Source organism: Ciona intestinalis, chromosome 8, assembly GCF_000224145.3.
Source record: "Ciona intestinalis chromosome 8, KH, whole genome shotgun sequence".
In the NCBI taxonomy this organism is placed as follows: Eukaryota; Metazoa; Chordata; class Ascidiacea; order Phlebobranchia; family Cionidae; genus Ciona; species Ciona intestinalis.
The window spans coordinates 1,474,197-1,497,044 of record NC_020173.2 but is presented as its reverse complement, the minus strand read 5'-3'; the positions used below and the strand labels follow the sequence as shown (position 1 = coordinate 1,497,044).

Here is a 22,848-nt window from a genome sequence, read left to right as displayed (position 1 = left end):
GATCTGAATACAATTGAACGCGTATACAAACACAAGCTTGTATTTTAAACGCAAGCTCTTTGCTGGTTACAAATATACAGTGCAAAATGCATTGCCAAGTATGTAGTAGCTTGTGTGTAGATATTGGCTATTCGGTGAAGCGGTTTAATTGCTGCCCGACCTCTAGCCTGGAGCCTTTGAAATGCACTATTTCCTGTTTCCTATTAAAATGCTGCAACAACACACGCGGGAATTTTGCAACTAAAGACGTGTAAAGCCTTATCACTTTTAAATGTATCCTTGTTCATACAATTACTTATGCAAAAACGTTATTCAAGATGCAACTTGAATAATGACTCATGGTTTTAAACAAAGTATATAGTACTGTGGGGGAAGGTGGGACACCTTTAGCACATAATATCCAAATAGCCCGATTGTGTTTTAAACAATTAACAACGGTCTGTGGGAGTTGTGAGAAAACGGTTTTATAATTCATTAAATATTCTTTGTTTACTACCACAAAAATGAGAAAACGGAACGAAAAGGTGTCCCATATTCCCCACCCCACTTTATATCTCATAAAACACAATTCGTTGAACTTAAATTTTGTTTCTTCCGTATTTCTTAGCATTTTGTCCAAAAAGTTTTTTATTTTCAAAATGCGTAATATACCAAAACGAAACTGGTCTACTTTTAACCACAATTTTAAGATTTGCGTTGTGTTTTAAGTGCTGTCGAATTTACCGGATTAAGATAACAAATCATTGCGTCATCCGGGTAACGTGAGACTGTTGTAATATTTAAAACAGCAACAACCTCGCGAAAATTTAAAATATTTGACAGCGAGTTTAACAAAGTTTTAATTTTTAGGCAAAAGTTAAAATTTCGTTGATTTGGGGACACGGTTATAATGTTATAATTAATGTTTGATTTATAAATTACTATTTACTTTAAACGCGCGTTTAAATGTGCTTTATAGATTTGTGGTATTAATATTACTATATCTACGTGGATTTACTTTTAATATAAGTACGGTTTATTACATAAATTAATTACGCTTGTCATTTGCGTGTGGTTTAGTATTTGTGGATTACAAGATTTTGCGCAAGTGTTAAATACGGCGTGTAATGAAGTCAGTTATACTATAACTCAGCATGTATTTGTTGATAGTGTAACAGAAGGCAGAGCAATATGTTACTTACCGATACCCCACCCACAGCAATCAATCACATGCGTATTTTGTTCTCATCCTACTCACGCCTCTCTCGTTTTTCTCTTTCCTTCTCCTTCTCCTTCCCTCCCTATTCGTTTCAAGTTTCTTCTCAGTAATTATGAATTCCACCCAGCAGGGATAAGAATTATCTGCGACTGTCACATTTTGCAAACTAACTTAATGCATATCGTATTGCAACAGTTAATTAAAACTACGACATACATTTACCACAAAATTCAAATTTGTCAAAAAATTAACAGTTTTTAAATACACGAAACATTAAAACTCATCAATTTTAAACCTAAACAATGATAGTCGCGATACAAAAAGGCCATCGTACCGCAATAACATAAACGACCGGGGGCAATTGAAAGCGACATGGTTTGCATTTTGTGCAAAAAACGGTTAATCGCTTTTTAAAAGGTCAAAAGAATCAATAAAATATCAAAGTAAAGTTTACCTGCCTAGATTTAAAACAGCGTATGTGAAACCAGGGAATATAACATACCTATTGCTCGTTGCGTTTGGTATTCTGGACCACTCTGTTATAATATGTGCCTAACATGTTGACACACGTATTAATGTCGACGCATTAAACACGCCAAAATACCGAAGAAAACTGTGTAAGTCAGCGACGAACTGTACCGTAATGAATTATTCACAATTTGTTGTCCACGCTTCGCGCCTTCCAAAATTAAGGCATATTCCGTCACTGGGGTCGGTTCTATAATCGTACAATGCATATAAAAAGCGTTAAATTATTAACGCGTGAGCAGACATTACGGAAATGGACAGATTTCAAAGAAAGGAAGTAAACGAACTTTGATTTTTTTAAAGGGCGAACTAAATATAGTCACAAAACTCAGGTAAACAAAGAAAAGTTCATTTATTTTATCTGTAAGTTTTAAAACTTCCCTTGTTTCTCCTTTCGTTTTCAAACAAGCAATCAACCGTCACGGACGACACAAAACAGGCACACGTAAGATCCCGCTGCCTGGTAACAAACGGTTAATTATTACGTCACGCATAATAACCACCAATTAGCTCCCGTCAACAGCTGCGCGAGACTCAGGTCTCAGTTTAAAACACGTTTTGATTTCTGGTCAATTTAGCTCTGTTTTGTTAAGCAATTTTCGATACGGATCGTGCCGTTTAACGACCGCAATCGTAGACATGCGGCGAAACCTCTTGCTCTTCGGACGGTGAAATTCGATTAACACCATGACGTACACCAACGAAGACGTGGACGTGGCGACCGCAGAACAAAAAAGAGCCTGCTTGCGACAAGATCGCCTTTAATTATTGATGGAATACCTAGCCGTCGATTCCATTACTCGCCTTGCCGAATAAGCACGTTAAAAACAGACGCCGACAACAAGTAATTTAAATTTTTAAGCCACGTTTCGATTTCTTCACAAAACTATTGTTTTTGTTCAGGCAGAGAAATAATTATACCAAACCATGTTTTTAAAAGCCTTACTACAGTTACTTATATATAAAGTTGATTAGCCAGTCCAAAATCAATAAATCACTGTGTAGTAAGCAGTTTATACAACGATTAAATATTTAGACAGCGCTCTCCTCACAGCTCCGAAATTACTCCCACTTCTCCCGCGGCGCCTTTCTCTTTCTTACTCTCGCTTCGCGCGGAGAGCAGCGTGCAACCTTGGCCTTTGTAATCCACGCAACAGGAATTCAATGAAAAGGTCACACGCGGAGAAGCAAAGTTAATTTCTTCTAACGTGTCTAACTCACCCGCTGTTTACCTGCGCGTCAAAAATTACTGCTTAGCTTTTGGGTACGTTAATTAAAAATCCAGGCCAGCCGAGAAGCCGCCGAAGCGTAGGCGCTATTAATAATTGATCCGTTCTGAATGACGATTTGGTTTTATTGCGTCGGTACAACCATTAAAATTTAAAGAGTAAGCTTTTCGGTAAAAAAACGAAGCATTAGTTTATTCATACCAAGAAGCATATCGACCTGGCGTCTCCTTAAACAACGCCACGCTAAATAAATCACCGCGACATTCAAAACAAGTGGGGAATTTAAACAGTCTGCTCTTATCGGCTGCCCACAATTCGGCGAAAACCTTCCTTTCAAGTACTCAACTCCTATTGCTTGTCTATATGCTGACGACAGAGTTTCCACAATCGTTCAACACAGCCTGGCATTTCCAAATGTTCAGCGAATAACTTGGCGAGAGCTTCATTAAATATAAATGAATTCCAGTCTAACTGAGATCTTAACTTAATCCGAACTAAAGCTTTATCTGTGCCGAGATTCGGGCGCATAATATATTGAACAGTACGATGCTTACACCTTGAACGTTTTGTAAAATTTAATAATGTATAGTAGGGTGGGAGAAGATGGGACACCTATTTATACTATTTTCCTGTCCCATTTGGTAGTAAACAAAAAACATTCAAAGAATTATAAAACCGTGTCCTCACGACTCCCATGTACCGTTGTTAATTAATTAAAACACGATCAGGATATTTAGATATTATGTGCTAAAGGTGTCCCATCTTCCACCACCCTACTATATGTACCAAGGAACTAATATACGATTTGCAGTGCTGCATCGAAATAAAATCGATACGAATATGTCTTTATCTATACCCAAACCTCTAACGGATTGAGTATTGCTAAAGATGTATATTATTATCTATCATATAACATGTACCCACACACGTCGCTTACAAATTACCATCTGCCCAAAATACACAATGAGCACATTCATATATTAAACTCGTTTCATCAAGAAAATTGTATGGAGTGGATTTTAAATCATAAGTGTTGACAAACTTAATTTTAATATATGTTTTTGATATGTGGACACTATATTGAGCTATAATAAAGGGTATAGCAGAGTGGGGAAAGATGGGACACCTATTCATTCTACTTTCTCATTCCATTTGGTAGTAAACAAAGAACATTCAAAGAAATTTAAAACCGTATCCTCGCGACTCCTATAAACCGTTGTTAATTGTTTGAAACACGAACAGGATGCTTGGTTATTATGTGCTAAAGGTGTCCCCCACAATACTATATGATTGTTTTAAAGGACGGTATACGCTATCTTTTGCTGTCGGTAGTAAATTCTAAAATAACCGAAACGGGTTTGCTTTGACCGAATATATTTCTCTTAAACAAACATTTAAGGTAATTTTATCGTTTATGTGGCAGCGAAACGTAATTATTTCGATATTTGAATATAAATCTATATTCATGTAGCGTGACATTCCTAAACACTCTATGCGCCAATTATCGCTTAAAACCGCTGTTCCTTATAAAACAACACCATCCGTGAAACAAGCCGTTTAAATTGAATTACAATTGCGCTGTATAATGTAAATAGGTCCAAGCGGGTCATAGCTCGACCGCTGCCAATATATACGCCGCAAGGGATTTTAATCAATGCCGCTTTTACTCCAAAAGTAACTTCATCAATGAGGGTTTGTGTTATCCCGGCAAGTGCAATTACACATTTACCAATCGATTGGTCTTGTGGCCATCTAGCATTTAAGCTTTGCATTTACACTTGAGGTAAGATGGGACAAGTTTTCATTTCATTTTATCGTCCCATTTAATAGCGGACAAAAAAATTCAAAGAATTATATAACTGCATATTCTTGCTACTTTAAAAGCGCGTTGTTAATCGTTAAAAATAGAGAATGCGGGATATTATAAACTAAAGGTGTCTCATTTTACCCTACAGTACCATACACTGGGAGAGGATACACCCAGTGTTGCGGTAAACCGTTGCCTGGCGAGGGCGACTTTTTATGAGATATTGGCATGCCCGTTTCACACGTGGCTGTGCTCTTATGCTACGGTGTTATTGCGCGACCGTAAAAATAAGCGGTGTTACCAGAAAACACAGCCATAATTAGGTACGTGTTTTGACCCAATAACCCGTGATAACCTCGGCAGTTCATTTTGGCTTTAAATTTGATTAAAGTATTATTAGTTTAGCGCGACCGACGACCTGTTTAATCGTCAATTTCACACTAAGTTACACTTGCCGCGGTGGTCCAAGAGAGTTCCACAAAATTATATATAACTGGGTGGGGTAAGATGGGACATGTTTCTTTTCCTTTTTGTCCCATTTGGTATTAAACAAAATACACACAGAATACCCACAGCTCGACTGTATAAGATCGTCGTTAATTTATTAAAACACGACAAGAAAATATAGGATTTAAGTATATTGACAGTATCCTATCTTGCCCCATGGTACTAAACCAGCACATATGTGTCATCCATAACTATATTGTGTTAGTAAACATACCGATTCAGTTACTCTTACATCGCATGTCTGTTTTCCAACCGCTCATAAAAATATTTGTTTTAAAAATATTCGTCCTCTTAAACGTTTGCTGAATAGGTGTTTGTCCTCATGTACAATAATATATGAATAGCATATTCCTGTAACAAGGTTCGTTTTTACTGTTTGTTTGTTTTTAAAATTTACTGTAAAAGAAGTGACATATTATTTTTTCAATAATGCTGTTTTCTTTATAAATAGGTCAACTATTAATATAAAGTGTATTATTGTCTCGCATGTTATTCAAGGATAGTTTTATTTCAAAATCGGAAAATCGTTACCGTAATTGTAAACGTGAATCCAATAACCAATTCCCATGTGCGAAAGGAGCAAAAATCCCTATTTATTCTCATTTTCTTTCTCTTTCTTTCTCTTACAAGTTTGAGAGCAGTGCTAATAGAGAAACAAGATTCTGCTCCTAACATGTCGGTGTCGCAACCAACCGACTTACAGCAGCATGCTTACAGATGGATAGATTAAAACCACCTTAGCGTTGTTTGACCTCATAACTCACTAATCTTTGGACAACTGTAAGGATACCTAAAAGCCGTTTCTTAGGAATTTAACGTCATCTGTAAAACTTTTTTGCTATGTCAATATATTGAGTTAATTTCATTTATTCGAAATCAAATATTTCTGGATCTGTTTCTTTTAAATAGAATTAATACAAAAGAAAAATCAGATTCGAAAGAGAAACTGTTAAAAATATGTTACCCGTTTTAATTCACGTAATTACCTTGTATGCAAATTTTCAGAAATTGTCAGTCATTTTTAGGATGTTTAATTTATAGTGACGGTGTAACACTAAACCAGTTAATCTGATAAGGATCACAAACGTTGTTTCCAGGAAATAGTTTTGTATCTGTACGCTGTCATTAACACGCAAATGGCGATGTGTTTTATAATAGTTCCTTTTTTGGTAAAACAAGCCATACGGTTAAAACAGCAATTAAATGACCACAAAATTGTACGAAAAACAGCGGAACTTTACGTTATGAAGTGATCGAAAGCCGCTGGACGAAATTAAATAAAGTTTCATAACTTGTTTATAGTACTGTGGGGCAATACAGATACCATTAGCACATAATATAGCAAGCTGTGGGAAGGCGGGACAACATTAGCACTTAATATCCAAATATCCCTATAACGGTGCGAGAAAATATAAGGAAAAGGTGTCCCATCTTCCATCACCCTACTATACTATATATATAGTACTGTGGGGGAAGACGGGACACCTTTAGCACGTAATATCCAAATATCCTGATCGTGTTTTAAACATTTAAAAACAGTCTAAGGGAGTCGTAAGGATACGGTTTTATAATTTTTTGAATGTTCTTTGTTTACCATCAAAAGAGACAAGAAAATGAAACGAAAAGGTGTCCCAGCTTCCCCCACCCTACTATATATTGATTAATTGTGCTATTATCAATTACAACAACATTTTAAATCGTGAGGATGCTATACTACATAATTCTGTATTATTTGTTTACCAATAAATAGGACGCTAAAAGAGATTGAATACATACATAATCTTATCCAAATCATATCTTGATCGTGTTTTATTAACAACGGTATATGGAAATCGTGAGGGTACGGTGTTATAATTCCTTAAATGTTCTATGTTTACACCCAAATGAGGCGAGAAATGGAATGAAAGGGTGTTCCATCTTTCCCCACCATACGTGTTAAAATAATTGAAAGGCGCTGGACGAGTTTAGGTACANACGTTTCATAACTGTTTGTACTCTTGGGTAAGATTGGCACAAAAAGCCTAATGTTCTAATCGTATTTTAGCAATTAACAAAGCTATTTTTATATGGTCGTGAAGATACGGTGATATATATATATCCTGTCTTTTCGTTTAAAAAATTTTTAAATCTTCGGTACCGTAATCAAAGATACAATTGAAAGTTTTTATATTGTAGATATAATTCTGAAAATATTCTTTGTTTACTACCAAAAGGGAAGATAAAAGAAAGGGAAAACATTTACCATCTTAAACCAACCTACTATATTACTACAACAGCTATATTTTAAGTATAGTAGGGTGGGGGAATATGGGACACCTTTAGCACATTATATCCAGATATCTTAAACGTGTTTTAAACAATTAATACCGGTTTATGGGAGTCATGAGGATTTAGTTTTATAATTCTTTAAATGTTCTTTGTTTACTACTAAATGGGACGGGAAAATAGAGTTAAAAAGTGTCCCATCTTCCCCTATCCTACTGTATAACATAAAGCAAGGTAAAAACACAGCAGTTATTCTGGCCGTAAAATCGCATGAAATGCAACGCATGCTGTAAACAGTGTAAAAGTGATTGAAAGGCGTTTGACGGCTTAAGTACAGGAGCTACATAACTACTTGTATTATGTACAGCCAAGTTCAAACATAGGCTGCAGGCTTACAAGTACCTATGGCGTATATTACGATGTATTATGTGGTAAGCAGTTATAATTATAAATCCCAATGGTAGATTTTAGATTGAAAACGAATTTACTTTCAATTGCTAAACGATCAAAGTTGTAGTCGCCAATTAGAATTCTCGTTTATGTTTGTTCTACTACAACTAAGTTAATGGATCTTTTTGTACTTGTTTTAATGATTTTTGCGTTTTTTATGACAACGTATTGTAAGATACCGATTGAAAAAAACTTGTTTAATTTAAATTGAACGCATTATGGTTGCATATTATAGTTTAAAATTAAAACATTACTTAATACCGAATTCGGTGAATATAACTTCAAAGGACAAACTATATTACGGCAAGCGACAACAACGCTAACGTACGTACAACGCTTCCAATTTAATAAGTCGTTAGGTGGCGATCATGCTGCGCACTTTCTAACGCGGTCTGGGCCTAGCAACTGTTTGCGTTACAGTGGCAGCGTAAACTTTGCAAGTTCAAACAATCTGTTACATAATTCATGTTTCAGTTACTATCTTGTTTACAATACTGCATGAAACGAAGTAACATATTCATATACTAGGGTGGGGGAAGGTGGGATACCTTTTCATTCCATTTTTATTGTTCAATTTGGTAGTAAACAAAAAACATTTAAAGAATTGTAAAAAGTATCCTCACGACTTCTATAGACCGTTCTTAATTTTTTAAAACATTAGGATATTTGAATATTATGTGCTTAAGGTGTCCTGTCCTCCCCCACCTTATACTATACATGCAACGCCTAACGTATTTTTTAAGTCCAAGATCTAAGATATTCATCCCATCTTGTTGTAACAGAATCGATACCCAGCGTATAGGATGATTAAAGGATTAGATAATATACATAAGTAATTAAATGATCTTGCTTAATGAACTCAGGTAATTAAAACAAATGGATTTTATACGCTTTGCTAATTATGAAAAATTATAACAGTCCCCATACAGAAAAGCACATGGCAGACAGACATTAAAAAAATAAAAAGAAAGGAAACTAGAAATCGGTCACTTACGTCCAGTTTTAATTGCACGCTCATTAATATTTTATTGCAGATGTAGCAGCACACTGGTTTCACTGCAAGAGCGATCGATTTAGAATGTGCTTAGGTTCGGTCGGGGCATACGAAACATATATAGGCCATACGTTGAGACTTTTTTGAACTTTTTTTTTTGCGATTGTATTTTGTATGTACAGCGAAAGAGCTCTAATTTTTTATTTTATATATATATGCATATATACATTTATGAGTACAATAGTCAGCTATAGGAGAAAAGATTTTTGAGATGGTATGGAGTTTCAGATAGAATATGCACGTTAGATTATATTATCTGTGATAAAGACGACTTTTAAATTATTAGATAAATAAAAAGGAATATCGTGCAATTTCATAGTAGATGCTATAAGGGAAGAAGGGACATCTTTAGCACATAATATTCAAATATCCTAATCATGTTTTAAACAATAACAACGCTACATGGAAATCGTGAGGATACAGTTTTATAATTCTTTGAATATTCTTTGTTTACTACTAAATTGGGCGGGAAAATAGAATAAAACGGTGTCCCATCTTTCCCCACCCTACTGTATGTTTGTGTTAGAAAAACAAAACGAGACGTAAATGCGACACGGATTTTAAAAACTCTGCCTATCATTATGTTTGAACTGCTTAAACGAAACTATACACATATAAATAGAACGCCAATGTTTGTATATCCAATCTTCGGTTCAATCAATACGTTTAAATTAAGTTTCGACAATTAGCTCCAGTCTAATTAAGAGCCAGCACTCTACAAACATAGCAGACGCAAGGATAATATATTTTAATGGAAGAACCTATCTTGCGTTAAGTCCCCGAGTTACTGAACTAAATAGGTCTGTACTCCCATATGGGTTGAGATCAACATTTGTCAGTGGTACTGGTCGATATGCATAAAGCTCAGCACCTCCGCCTGCTGGTGCGTATAATTCATAGAAAGCCCGCCTTTTAGTATGGGAGCCATCAACGGATAAGTTAAGTTATATTTTAACAGAGTAAGGTTTATAGATGAGTATTTTTTATATCCCTAAATGTTCTTTACGGATTTCAGGTAAGCTCAGTATAAGAACGAAAGGATTGTACGTGGACGCATCAGCAAGCACGCTGAAAGTCCATCGAAATCCATTACAAGATCGATACATCGACTGGGCGGGCGCTCAGCCCAGTTCTCTCGTTCCCTGTTCCGTTACCAGCGACCAAAACGTTCTATTTACTCGTTTGCAGTGCAGCGAACGCCTACATTTGCGAGTGTTCAGACAGGCGAAATGGAAAGTCGGATCTATACCTACTGGTTGCACATATGGCTGTATTGTGCATTAGAATTACGTATGTCCATTTTCAAGATTATACTGAGAGAAAACGAACAGTTGAAAGTATATGTAGGCTTTTGCTGGCAACTAAGCTTCAGCTGTTTCAAGGTGTCGTATAGCGGAATAACCTATAACCACTGCGTATTCATTTCGGCAACCTAGTTGAACCGTAGACGGCTTGTCAATAACGCAGATTAGGTTAACAACGACCCGTTCGTGCGTCGCATATAACAGTCTATAGCTTGTGTAAAACAGGATTAGATCATGCGGCACAGATGCGTTAGGGCAGGCAATAGTCGATTTTGGGTTTTTGGATAAAATAACCGCGAATATTTGAAAGAGACGTTGTAAAATGGCTCATTAAGTCGCTTGGTTATTTTGAAAGCTGCCCGCAGACGAAATTGCCGTCAGTTTGTGACGTCATAGAGTCCGTAAACAACTTCAATCAGATATTACAAACCTAAAGGTTATGTACGCTCAGCCGGAGGCAAATACGTTGTAACACTAAATCAAGACGCACATGCTTGCGCACTTAATGTTTAACAGTTGTTTGAATAAGGCTTCCAGCAATGTCTGTTAAGTAAGAATGTGCATACTTTACAGCAGAAAACTTTTGTAATATTCTGTAGTCGCGAATGTGAAAGAAGAATCATTTTAACCGATATTTTTACAGTTCTTTGTTTAGTGTACGAACATATAAAGCTGTCATGGATTTCATAGTGAAGCAAGCACTCGGAGGTAAGAAAAACTAAATACTTGTTTGTGGACAGTATTTCATTCCCCTTTTAAATTCGTTGTCTAAACGTCTGTTCAGTGGCCCGTACACTGTGTAGCAAAGGTATTGAATAATTTAACGAAGCCCGAAAACCAGTTCTCTCGTTAAGTTCTCTCTCAGACCTCAAGGCCCAAAATCAACCACACGTCTCGATTCTATTTCCTGACATTACATTTAAATGCCGACTCTTACCATTTCCACATATCAAAATATTACAGCCGAATGTATGAGTTTTTTTAAGAAAAAAAACAATAGTCTTATTCATGCTTTAAAACACTTTTTTATGTTAATGCCATTTTAACCCATTGGCGCCAATTCGGCTGGAAACAACGTTTCGAACTCGCTGTCCAGTTCCCACTAATGGCGGTAATTCTTAAATTATTAATAAAGCAACGACGAGTTGGGAAACGCGACAGACTATGTTTTTGTGATGGCCTGATTACAACGTGGCGTATTGTAACCAGCTTTGTTAATAGTCCAAACAGAATACTATACAGAAGGGTATATATTTTGAAACTCAGTGTCTGTCTTTTAAACAAAACTTTTATTGTTTTTTTTTAGTTTAAATTACAAAAACTACAAAACAATTAACACAATGTATGTGTCTGGTGGCTTTAAAAAGGGCTCAAACAACCCTACTCTAATGTTTAACCCAAAGTTAGTATAGACGTTGGTTTAAGCCTAATTTAACCGACAATGTTTAATCCGTAACTGAAGATTATAACTATAGAGACTCCGATTATAATTTTCGCATTCCCACCAAAATTGATGTTTTGAATATTTTGTCTTTATTTGTTTTTACAGGAGCAACAAAAGATCTCAACAAAATGATGGACAAGGGAGGAGAGGAGGCGGATCCGAAGGCAGAGGAGGCTCAGAAGGAGCAGTTAGAGGCAATGGCGGAGCAGGAGGCGGAGAGAAAGGCGAAACACACGAAGATGGAAGCAGAAAGAGAAAAAGAGAGACAGAGAATTAGAGACAAAGTAAATAGTAATAATTTTTTTGCAAACATACAGTAGGGTGGGGGAAGATGGGACACCTTTTTACTGTATTTTCTCGTCTTATTCGGTAGTAAACAAAGAACTTTCAAAGAATTATAAAACCGTAACCTTACGACTCCCATACAGGTGTCCCGTCTTCTCCCATCGTACTACATATGTTATATAAATCAAACGGATTTAACGTGAATCGTAGGTGTTATACAAATTACTGTGGTATGCATACATATATACAATCACATTTAGATATACACCGTACAAATACGACAACAGCAAATTTTGTTTTATTTTCAGTCATATTTTATGCGCCTTAAATTGAAAGCGACACTCGCATAACATTACCAGGTTTTATTTCTTTCTGCGGTCGAAGAAAATTCGTTTACATGTCGATCTGTCGACTCTCCATAGCACTACTGCGATACTATGAATATTGAAATGGTTGTCCTAGATATTCTCAGTAAACAGAATGCTTTCTATTCTATCATATTATACGTGGGTGGGAACAGGCCATGGGACCTGAGATTTAAACTTTTGACATTAGTTATTACCAACAATTGGTGTATTTGGAAGCATTTTTAAGCACCAGCGCAAATTAAATGAGATCACCACTATAAAATTATGTAACTATACACACACGCTTGCTAAATAATATTCTTACTGTTGTCTGAAACATATATAAATATATAGTAGGGTGGGGGAAGATTGATCACCTTTAGCTCGTAATATCAAATAACCTGATCGTGTTTTAAACAGTTACCAACAGTCTTTGGAAGTCGTGATGATACAGTTTTATAATTCTTTGAATGTTCTTTGTTTACTACCAAATGGGGCGATAAAGTAGAATAAAAAAGTGCCCCATCTTCCCCGCCCCATACTGTATGTAGTACTATTGGATAAGATAGCATGCGCAGCAACTGGCACACAATATCCTATACTTTTTCTTGTTGTTTTTAACAGTTAACAGCACACTTTTACAGTAGCATCCAGTTATAATGCTACAAAGTATACAGATGTTTTTTTACTACCGAATGGGGCAAAAAAAACAATGAGAACATGAACCATTTTACTACTACTTGTACTTTCTATATGTGACCTTTAAAATATGACCGTTAAAAATATGTGGCGGGTTTATATGAGACCTTATATATATACGCCTTCAATATAATACCTCTTTTCTTGAAGTATGGTTTAAAGAGGAAAGACGAAATTGAAGCGGAAGAGAAAGCGAACCGGGAGAGGGAGACAGTTGGGAGGTTGGGGAGGAAACAAACGTTCGAGGAGGAGCAAGAGGAGGAGGAAGAGGAGAGTGAGTAGCTGCTGTTTAAACATCAGTGTTTTTAGTTGATTTTTTTAAGTTATATTTTTAAAGCACACACTTCGTTTTCACCCTATACATGTATATTTGATATTATACAGTAGGATGGGGAAAGATGGGACACTTTATACCTCTATTTTCTCGTCCCATTTAGTAGTAAACAAAGAACATTCAAAAATATATGAAACCATGTCCTCACCACTCTCATAGACCGTTGTTAATTGTTTAAAACGCGATCAGGATATATAGATATTATGTGCTAAAGGTGTCCCATCTTCCCCCACCCTTCTATACATGAGATTTTGTATGCTTTTTTTACGATATATAATAACTTTTACCTTCCAAATAAATTAAAATCGTCGAACGTTTGGCGCCTATCAAAACACCTACTTTAAATCGTTACTAAACGCAAAAGGCAGCAAGACGAGAGTAAGTTCAGTTGGTTAAGCAAATAAATTATGCACAAAATAATTCGTGTAAATTAAATCGATTGCAAACGTAATAATTACTCAATGTCCTGTTAAATCAATTCGAACTTTAGGGACACGGTTTACTCAGGTTCTCTGAGTCTATTTGCGACAGACAATTTTTATGAAAACATCGGTTAGCAAATACATGCCAGAAAGTCGGGTTTAAAAAAAAAACAAGCAACATTTTGAAATATTTAGTTTACAAAATTATACTGCGCGTGGCGGAACTATAGTTATTAAAAGAGTCTGCAAAACACTTCACCTTTCTAGGGTAAACGGTTAAAGAAACCTGTGCAAAACGGTGGATTTAGCCCTGGGTTTAAACTCTAAGGAAACAACCATTGCTTGGTTGGGCGTGTTATGGTTTCGCAATGCGGTACAGCGCAGTCATGCGCAACAGGCATCTCAAACCTATTCCGACTTAAATCCGGAATTCAATAAATTTAATTCGGTTTCGGACACGATGAGAAACATACGGAGATGAAATCGATGAAATAAATATTGAGATCTATGGTGCATACACTGTAATATAGAATTGTCCCAGAATCAACTTTCCATTGATCCGCAGCTTAATTAGTGTGGCAAGTCAACCGTATAGCGTGTCTGATAATTTAGGACCCTTTCCAATTACATTTATTCGAATGTAGACGGAGCATATGACATTAACAGGTCCGTGGTAGCAATTAAACTAATGGTTTTCTTTTACACGAAAGCCGAAACGACAAAATGTTTCGAGACTGCGAGCACTGATCATTATTATTAATGCACCGTTCTAAATGCTAAATGCGAGGAGCGTCGGCCCGTTATATATATCGTGACATTAATTCGGGGCACAGAGCAGCATGTCATATACGGTATTCATATTATAGGGCAATGTCTTGTACTTTATCCCGACAATTCAAGTCGATTTTAGTTTTAAAATATACTGTTATAAATTTTTACATATTTGGTATTTCATATATATATATATATAAATGCTATTGGTATTCATATATATATATATATATAAATGGTAGGAAATGTAATAGAAACTATACCGTCGGATTTTAAAATCGTTAACGATTTTTGTAAAGAAATCAATAAGTGTCAATATACAGTGGCTTTGCGGTTCATAGTGTTTCATTAATCAACGTTATACTTTCAGACTACCATATGTAATCATAAATTGTTTCAGGTGTCCTCAGCCAAGCCGAAAAAACCTTTAGCGAATTGCAACAAAAAGTGACGAATGCCGCTGACGGTTGCACTATATCCTGAGTGTTATGTAATTGGCATCCATTGAAGTATAAAACTTTCGTTATATGAAGTAACCAAGGGTGTAGTATATTTAATTGCCCCCTTTTTCCTATACGTGGGCCTTGTACTTAACTTCAACATTCGTCAATCAATATACGTGCAATTTTGTAAGGTTATAGAGTTCTCCGTTCATTTTTCAACAAATCGAGGCAATATAAATTGCTATGTATATATAAACCCATTTCTGTGACGTGGAAAATGTATAAGCGCTATCCAAATGCAGAATATACTTTTTCGCCGACTGTTTTGGATGCGCGTTTTTGTACATCGATGCTTTTAAGCTTATTGATTTTACAGAGCAACAACACTGCGTGATAACGTGCAATGGATATCCTATTTTTAGACTTACGCCATTACCTGCTGCACTTTAGACACTCCTGTCGGCTGGTGCGTTTCGTTGTAAACCTGTATTCGTCTAATCTTATCATAATAAGTTATCACAAACTGTACGTATTTTCGTTTGTGCAAATTTTGTTGAAAATTTTTGCTAAAAGCTGGTGACGTGTGCGAGTGTTATATAGTCGATACGCGTAGAATATTGTTAAATGAACATACAATGCAAGAGAAAATTATATTTACAAAACGAAGTGCTTCTGTTTGAAGTTGTTGCAGAGGTGTAATGGCTAAGGGTTTGCAACAGTTCATTTTTTTGCAGAAAATTGCTAATTTGAAATAAGTTTTTTTTCAAATGGATAAAAAATTTGAACCTAGGGGTTAACCACTGGCCAGGTTAGAAGTTAAGGGCATGCTACGCTGCAGTCGGAACTGTTGCTAAATGTTGAACCCAGTTTTAGTTCATGACATTTAAGGAAGCACAAAGCAGTAACCTCCTGGGACTTGAGCCACCCCGACCGTACACCACATTTCCCTCTGCCTGCTCGGCAGTTAAATTATTGATTTTTTAATGTTGTTTGGTTGAAGTCGCAAGCAAGGTCAATTCTGATACGCAGGGTTCGATATTCCAGAATCAACTTTTTCCGAAAAGACTTCATCGTCAGATTTGTTAATATCGGACCCTACAACAGTTTCTGCAGTTGCTTGACCTTGCATAGGTGGTCGGGTCATCTGTAATTCGTCAGGGGTGACGGGCTCGGACGACATAATAGCGCTGCTTCCAGGCGTTATAATGCTGCCAGAGGCCATAAGGTCGCTTTTAGGGCGGACAGTACATTCAGTCATGCCTTGTTCTTTATCGCCCCATACCGGATTCCGGTCGTCTGACCTTGAAGAGCGAGAGAACCTTCGTCGTACTTTGTCGATGGCGTAAACTGAAATCTTCCTAAATCTCTCAAACGCATCAGGACGAATAGGAGATCGTGGAGGAGACTTCTTCTCTTCTTCCTCCTCTTCTTTGGAAGAAGTGAGCTTGAAGAGAGCAACCAAGAGAAGGCCTTCGATCAGCTGGAACACGGAGTACAGGAGAGGAAAGACGAAAAAACTTCCGATTAGGTGATTTGGAAAAGCAACTTTTAAAATTGCGCATCCCAGTTGGCCATTTTGACAACCGGTCTCTACTGCTACCGTGCGGCGAGTTTTCGAGTTTAATCGGGCGACGAAAGAGAATAAGTAGCCGAGGCCAAATCTGAAATGAAATGAACTAGTTTGAACAAAAAGTAACGTAGCACATTAGTATTTAACGTTTGCTTTAAGCAACAGGCTATGTCGGCTTATGTAATTCACAACTGGAACTTTCAGTTTGACTTAAGAAACCAGAGAGGATATGGCATTTGAGAGGTGTTTTAACATGGTATTTGGTTTAAACAAAGCCTACAAGCATATTTTACATGACATTGATTACATAGCCGTCTGCGTGAGCAAACTGGGAGTGCGTATACTGTAACCTTAAAATCAAGCTTTAAAAATTGTTATAATTTTTGCAACACAGAACGTCAAACAGAAAAAAATCCACCTCATTTAAACATGCCGTGCAACAACTTTTAACATCAATATCTATTACTATCCAATGCTGTTATCTTACCCAACCATTGGCATAAAGACACACAGCAGCCATAGTTCGTTTGGCATGAAACGTAGAAGTGAATCCCGGTACAGTAGACCCGACAACACAGCCAAGCAGACAATAGTAAGACATAGAAGTATTTTACACACCTGGCGGATTACAGGTTTAAGATACGGGCAGATTAAAGTTGCTTAAACTAATACATTATACATGAACGTTGCTGTATAATGGCCGTTATACAGAAGTTATATATAGTTAGGTGGGGAAAATGGGATACCTTTTCATTCTATTTTCTTGTCCCATTTGGTAGTAAACAAAGAACATTTAAAGAACTATAAAACCGTATGCTCACGACTCTCAGAGACCGTTGTAAGTTGTTTAAAACACGATCAAGAAATTTGGATATTTTGTGCTAAAGGTGTCTCATCTTCCCCACCCTACCATATATGCAGCCAAGTTTGATGTACATCAAAAGCTACTTGGTGTCTTATTAGCAGCAAGGGGATATATCAAAGGTCCATATTAAGCCAATTTTCAGGATATTAAACTTAATGCTTTCAATATGTTAGAAATCTTCATTTTAAGTTACCAGGATTATCCTCAGCGCTACAGATGGGAACTTCCAGTTTACGAGTACTCCAAGAGCAACTGGGATCATCATCAAGAGGAGAGAGAGGAGTACGGACGTGTAAGGGATGAGAGTCGCGTAGTCCGTGTCCTTCGGCATCCATTGTGATCCGTAGAAGAAGAGGTTGAGAGGAATGAAAGCAAAAGCGAGGATGGAAGAGCATGATGTCATAAGCATGCTAGAGGACAGAAGATTAGATGTTTTATTATAAGCATGGGCAGTCTGGAATGTTCTTATGCAATTTAAGGGCGTGGTAAAAAAGGTTTTCATTTTCATTTCTCGTCTCATTTAGTATTAGACAAAGAGTATTTCCAAAATACCATATATAGACTCTCGACTCTAAGAGCGTTGTTAAATTGTTAAACACACGATTAGGAAAATTAGATGTTTACGATATCCTATCTTATCCCACAGTACTACTAAACACAATATTGTAGCATATACAAGTCGTTCTGGAAACTAGCAACCACGTATGGTTAATTAGTTTAGTATTACAGAAACACTACTCAGTACTTTACCGATATCCTGTTATAAGAACAACAATAACAAACACGCGGTCGTTGTGGTAACGTACATAAGTTAGACGTTTTAAAACGGTTGGTAAATAAAACGCATTCATGTATGAATCTTTGCATGTCGTGTTAATTTCCCAGTTTAACAAATGATGTAAACGACAAAGTTGCTGGTTGAGTCTGCGTGTCATGTCTCGTTTTGTTGTTGTTTTCAGACCGAACAGTTCGTGTGTTTACCGATTTGTTACGTCATTTTTAGTGCGGCTTGAATGGCGATTACATGGATGCGTTCTAATCACATTGTTCACGGATTAGTAGCGGATGTGCATATCGGTCATCAAAACATAGTTATCTGTTTATGTAAACAGCAATACAATTATCACACACATGTGTACAACATGCTTACCTTAAAGCTAGATCCCCTTCCATTAAATAAGCAAGGATATTTGAAAGCGTTCCACCCGGTACGCTTGCAGTTATTAGCATAACAACTGCAGCGACCTTATGCAAGTGTAATGCTTGTGCTAACCCAAATACTATCAATGGCATGAGAATGAACTGGCAAAGACCGGCAATGCCGACTCCAATTGGACGTTTGATGTGTTCCTTTAAAACTACGATGTCCACAGCACAACCTTAAAAATATTAGTAGAATTTTGGGTATATGTTGTACTATGGGAAACGAAGAAGTTCAAAAATATGCAAAACTAGGCATTTTGTCTAAGCAGTAAACAAAAATATTTATAGTAATGTGGGGTAAGATGGGACACTTTTGATGCATTATATCCAAATATCCTGATCGTGTTTTAAACAATTAACAACGGTCTATGGGAGTCGCGAGGATACCGTTTTATAATTCTTTGAATGTTCTTTTTTACTATCAAATCGGACGAGAAAATATAATGGAAAAGTGTCCCATCTTCCCCCACCCTACTATACATAATTGTAACCATAACTCTGCGACTGTAAAAAAATGTTGTCATTTGTTTAAATCCGGTCAGAAAATATAGGATTTACGTGCTAAATGGTATACCATTTTATACCCCACAGTACTATATACGAGTACAATAATAGGCATGTTGTGCACTATGTTGCTATGTATGCAAAACCCGTTCAAAAGCAAAGAAACGTGCATTTCGAGAACTGTGATTGTTTTATTACGTGCTTACCTAAACCGAGCATAACTTCTATTAGGATACAAATGGAAAACCATTTAATTGCAGAGTCCATTGCAAGCTTTGTTGGATCGTTTGAAAAGTCGATGATCGGAATGCCATCGTTCGTTATATTGGTGACGAAATCCAGTTCAGTCCGGTTTAAACTGGCTAGCAGTGAACTTGAATTATCCGCCATTGTTGATGTGTTGATATCCAGTACGGTACTTATGTGTGGGAGCATTCTTAACACATCAGATTTGTTGTCCATATGCGAAGAGTAGAAATGATTGATTGAGCTAATTTTCTTCACTGTATTAATTAAGCTAACCGCAGCCTGTGTAAAACGGATACAAAATTAGTTGTAAAAGTTGAAGGACAATGACCACTTTAAAATTAAGCTTATACTTTTAAATTATCTGTTTATGCAACTAAACGTACACAAACGCGTATATGACGTGCACGAATAGCGGAAGAGACGCTTCCATCATTACAGAGAATCCGGGTGTTTTTACTGTCTGCCTTGACTTGCTATATAGTAGGATGGGGGAGGTGGGAGACCTTTTTATTCTATTTTCTCGTCCCATTTGGTAGTAAACAAAGAACATCCAAGGAAGAAAAGGAAAAACCGTATCCTTACAACTCCCATAGACCGTTGTTGGTTGTTTAAAACACGATCAGGATATTTCGATATTATGTGTTAAAGCCTAAAGGTGTCCCATCTTTCCCAACCCTACTATAATATCATTTTCCTCAGAGTCAAGCCTTTCTGTGATTCGTTAAATAACTCGTATACCAGCATTTCTACTCTACATAGCCACAAAGTAAAGCATAATGTTTTCATTTAAAGTCGGCTAACAAATAACAGCTCACTAGTGATAAAGACCGATGACGCAAACTTCTCTCTGCTATATACGTAATCTAAGTTGTCAGACTTTGGCTGAATGGCGACATAATGCGATGCGGTTCCGTGTTGTTTCAACTAAGCTGGCGCTTCGGATTTGTTTATAATTAGCCAACTATAGCAGGAAATCCACACCGGCACCATCCACGCAGTTGCTATCACCGCCACTCTTTGTACTTTTAACGACTCAAACTGCTATAATCCACACTTTAAACAGAAAGGCGAAAATTTCTGCGCTAAAAGCCCCTAATCGGTACCAGTGACAGAATTAACATTTGGAAATGTCTCAGCCAGTTCATATCTCACATACACTAACACAGCTAAAGCGTCTGCCATATAACATTAAACATACCCAGCCTAGTACGTTAATAACGAAAACATACATTACATAAGTACCAATAAGGGCCTGCGAGTGATGCTTATGCCAATGTTGAACACATTGAACTTAAAGTAGGGGTTATATAATTGTGGACGATTATTGTCTGTTGAAACTGGGCAGGCAATTACGTTTGACCACGAGGGTTAATTATGTGAATATGAGACATAGGGATTAAGTTTCGAATTAGCACTTGGGTTATATTATATACAACATCATCTAATCTTAGCTTGTATAAACTGAAAATAGAGTAGGGTGGGGGAAGGTGGGACACCTTTGACACATAATAACTAAATATCCTGATCGTGTTTTAAACAATTTACAATGGTCTATGGGAGCCGTGAGTATAAAGTTTTATAAAAAACCGTTGAATGTTCGTTTACTACCAAATTGGAAGAGAAAATAGATTGAAAAGGTGTCCCATCTTCCCCCACCGTACTATATAACAATTAATTGGTTATACAGTCGTACCACTACAAGCAACTGTTAAAACTGCTAAAAGCACAACATAAAATGCTGTTTTTCGTTTGCGAGTTGTAAAAACATCTAAATAATGTTACTTCCTTTTAAATATTTTTAAAATCATTTCATAGAACTTTAAATCATTCATCTATTTACAGCCTGCGTCAGCTTTTGCCTATTTAACTACACAGTACTAAGAAACCTGCTATACTAACTTACAGCGTATACTAAACTTCCGACGCCTCGAAACTGTACAGCATAGCAAGCTCTAAACGCTGAAACAACACACGGCTGCGTTTTTTATGCAGGCGTTTTTAAATAATTGCCTGCGCACGCGTCTAGATTGCCGTTGTATATCCATGCGCCTGGAATTCAAGACCTATTTTTTCAAAGTCCTTTTTTTCTGGACTAGTGTGTGGGGCAGCAGCAGTTATAAAACTAGAATCTACTTTTTTTATTTTTTTTAGTTTGTATTGGAAATAAAACGTTTGTATCAAATCATATGTAAGAAACAAGCAATGTAGCCTACCACACAATTAGAAAAAAAATGAAACAACAATCATAAATGTTTTACAACAAAAATCATATTTTATGACCATCTCTAAAATTGATTAAATAACATTTAAACTATGTACAATTTACTTGTTTAATAAACTCATGTATAAAGGTATATGTATTCATTCAGACTAAAAGAGGTTAAATTTTAGGTAAGTGTTATAGGCTTCCACATTTCAGCTTTCACGCATTAGCTTCGCGCTACGTAAAAATATTTTCATAGTATAGGATTGGGAAGGACGGGACACGATTTTTTTAGTCTGTGAATGGTGCAGAGAAATGTGTTCAGATGAGGTTACTGCACAAATTGCTTCAAAACTTCCTCGCCGTTTCGCTCTCACAGAAGATATTCTTCCAAATGACGTCATGAACCTCCTGCACGTTGTCAGGGCGGCGAGTCACTCAATCGTCATCAACGTTGCTGTTGGCACTGTGTTCATATCCGACTTAATGAACGGCTTTTTTACCAATGTGTCTCAGATAGACAACATAAAAGTAAGTGATACATACTTATTTTAATAAAAGTAAAGGTCCTTTAAAAAAGTGCGTTTCTTTTATTAAGAAGAGTCACAATTTCTAGAAAAAAAGTTTTAATTGCTTACACTCCTAAACGTACAATAGATTTAAAAACGCACACTACATGTTTCTTTATTGTTATTTGGATGGAAAACTTGTATTTAAGCCGGAGCAGAATTGTTGACAACGATGCTGAAGCTCTAGCACTGTGTATAAAAGATGGGATTCAAATCTTATGCATCGATCGAACTGATATTAGCGATATCGGATTCAGTTATATCAGCCAAGTTATTTAAGGCTTAGGCAATCCGGTATGCGTGTTTTAGAATACAGATTGCTATATATATAGTAGGATGGGGGAAGATGGGACACCTTTACAATCTATTTTCCCGCCCAATTTGATAGTAAACAAAGAAAATGCAAAGAATTATAAAAGCGTATCCTCACGACTCCCCTAGATCGTTGTTAATTGTTTAAAAGACGCGATCAGGATATTTGGATATCATGTGCTAAAGGTGTCCCATCTTCCCCCAACCCACTGTATATATATATAAGCAGTCGTCCGAATGTGCTAACCAATCAAATGTCTCTGTATACGCTTCGGTGACGACGTAT

The 22,848-nt window shown here is 36.6% G+C and overlaps 2 protein-coding genes across 2 annotated transcripts; one reads left to right on the top strand and one right to left on the bottom strand.

Moving 5' to 3' along the window:
- Positions 1–10,677: 10,677 nt before the first annotated feature.
- Positions 10,678–15,753, top strand: LOC100180015 (complexin-2). Its single transcript, XM_002127421.5, has 4 exons — positions 10,678–11,050; positions 11,892–12,070; positions 13,268–13,391; positions 15,045–15,753. Exons 1-4 carry the CDS (start codon positions 11,020–11,022, stop codon positions 15,125–15,127), a joined length of 417 nt encoding a protein of 138 aa, XP_002127457.1. The 5' UTR covers positions 10,678–11,019; the 3' UTR covers positions 15,128–15,753.
- Positions 15,625–19,786, bottom strand: LOC100183955 (sodium/bile acid cotransporter). Its single transcript, XM_002127470.3, has 5 exons — positions 19,436–19,786; positions 18,673–18,901; positions 17,716–17,932; positions 17,145–17,275; positions 15,625–16,748 (listed from the first exon to the last, which is right to left on the bottom strand). The coding sequence occupies exons 1-5, from the start codon at positions 19,689–19,691 to the stop codon at positions 16,100–16,102; spliced, it is 1,482 nt and encodes a 493-aa protein (XP_002127506.1). The 5' UTR covers positions 19,692–19,786; the 3' UTR covers positions 15,625–16,099.
- Between the last annotated feature and the right edge of the window lie 3,062 nt (positions 19,787–22,848).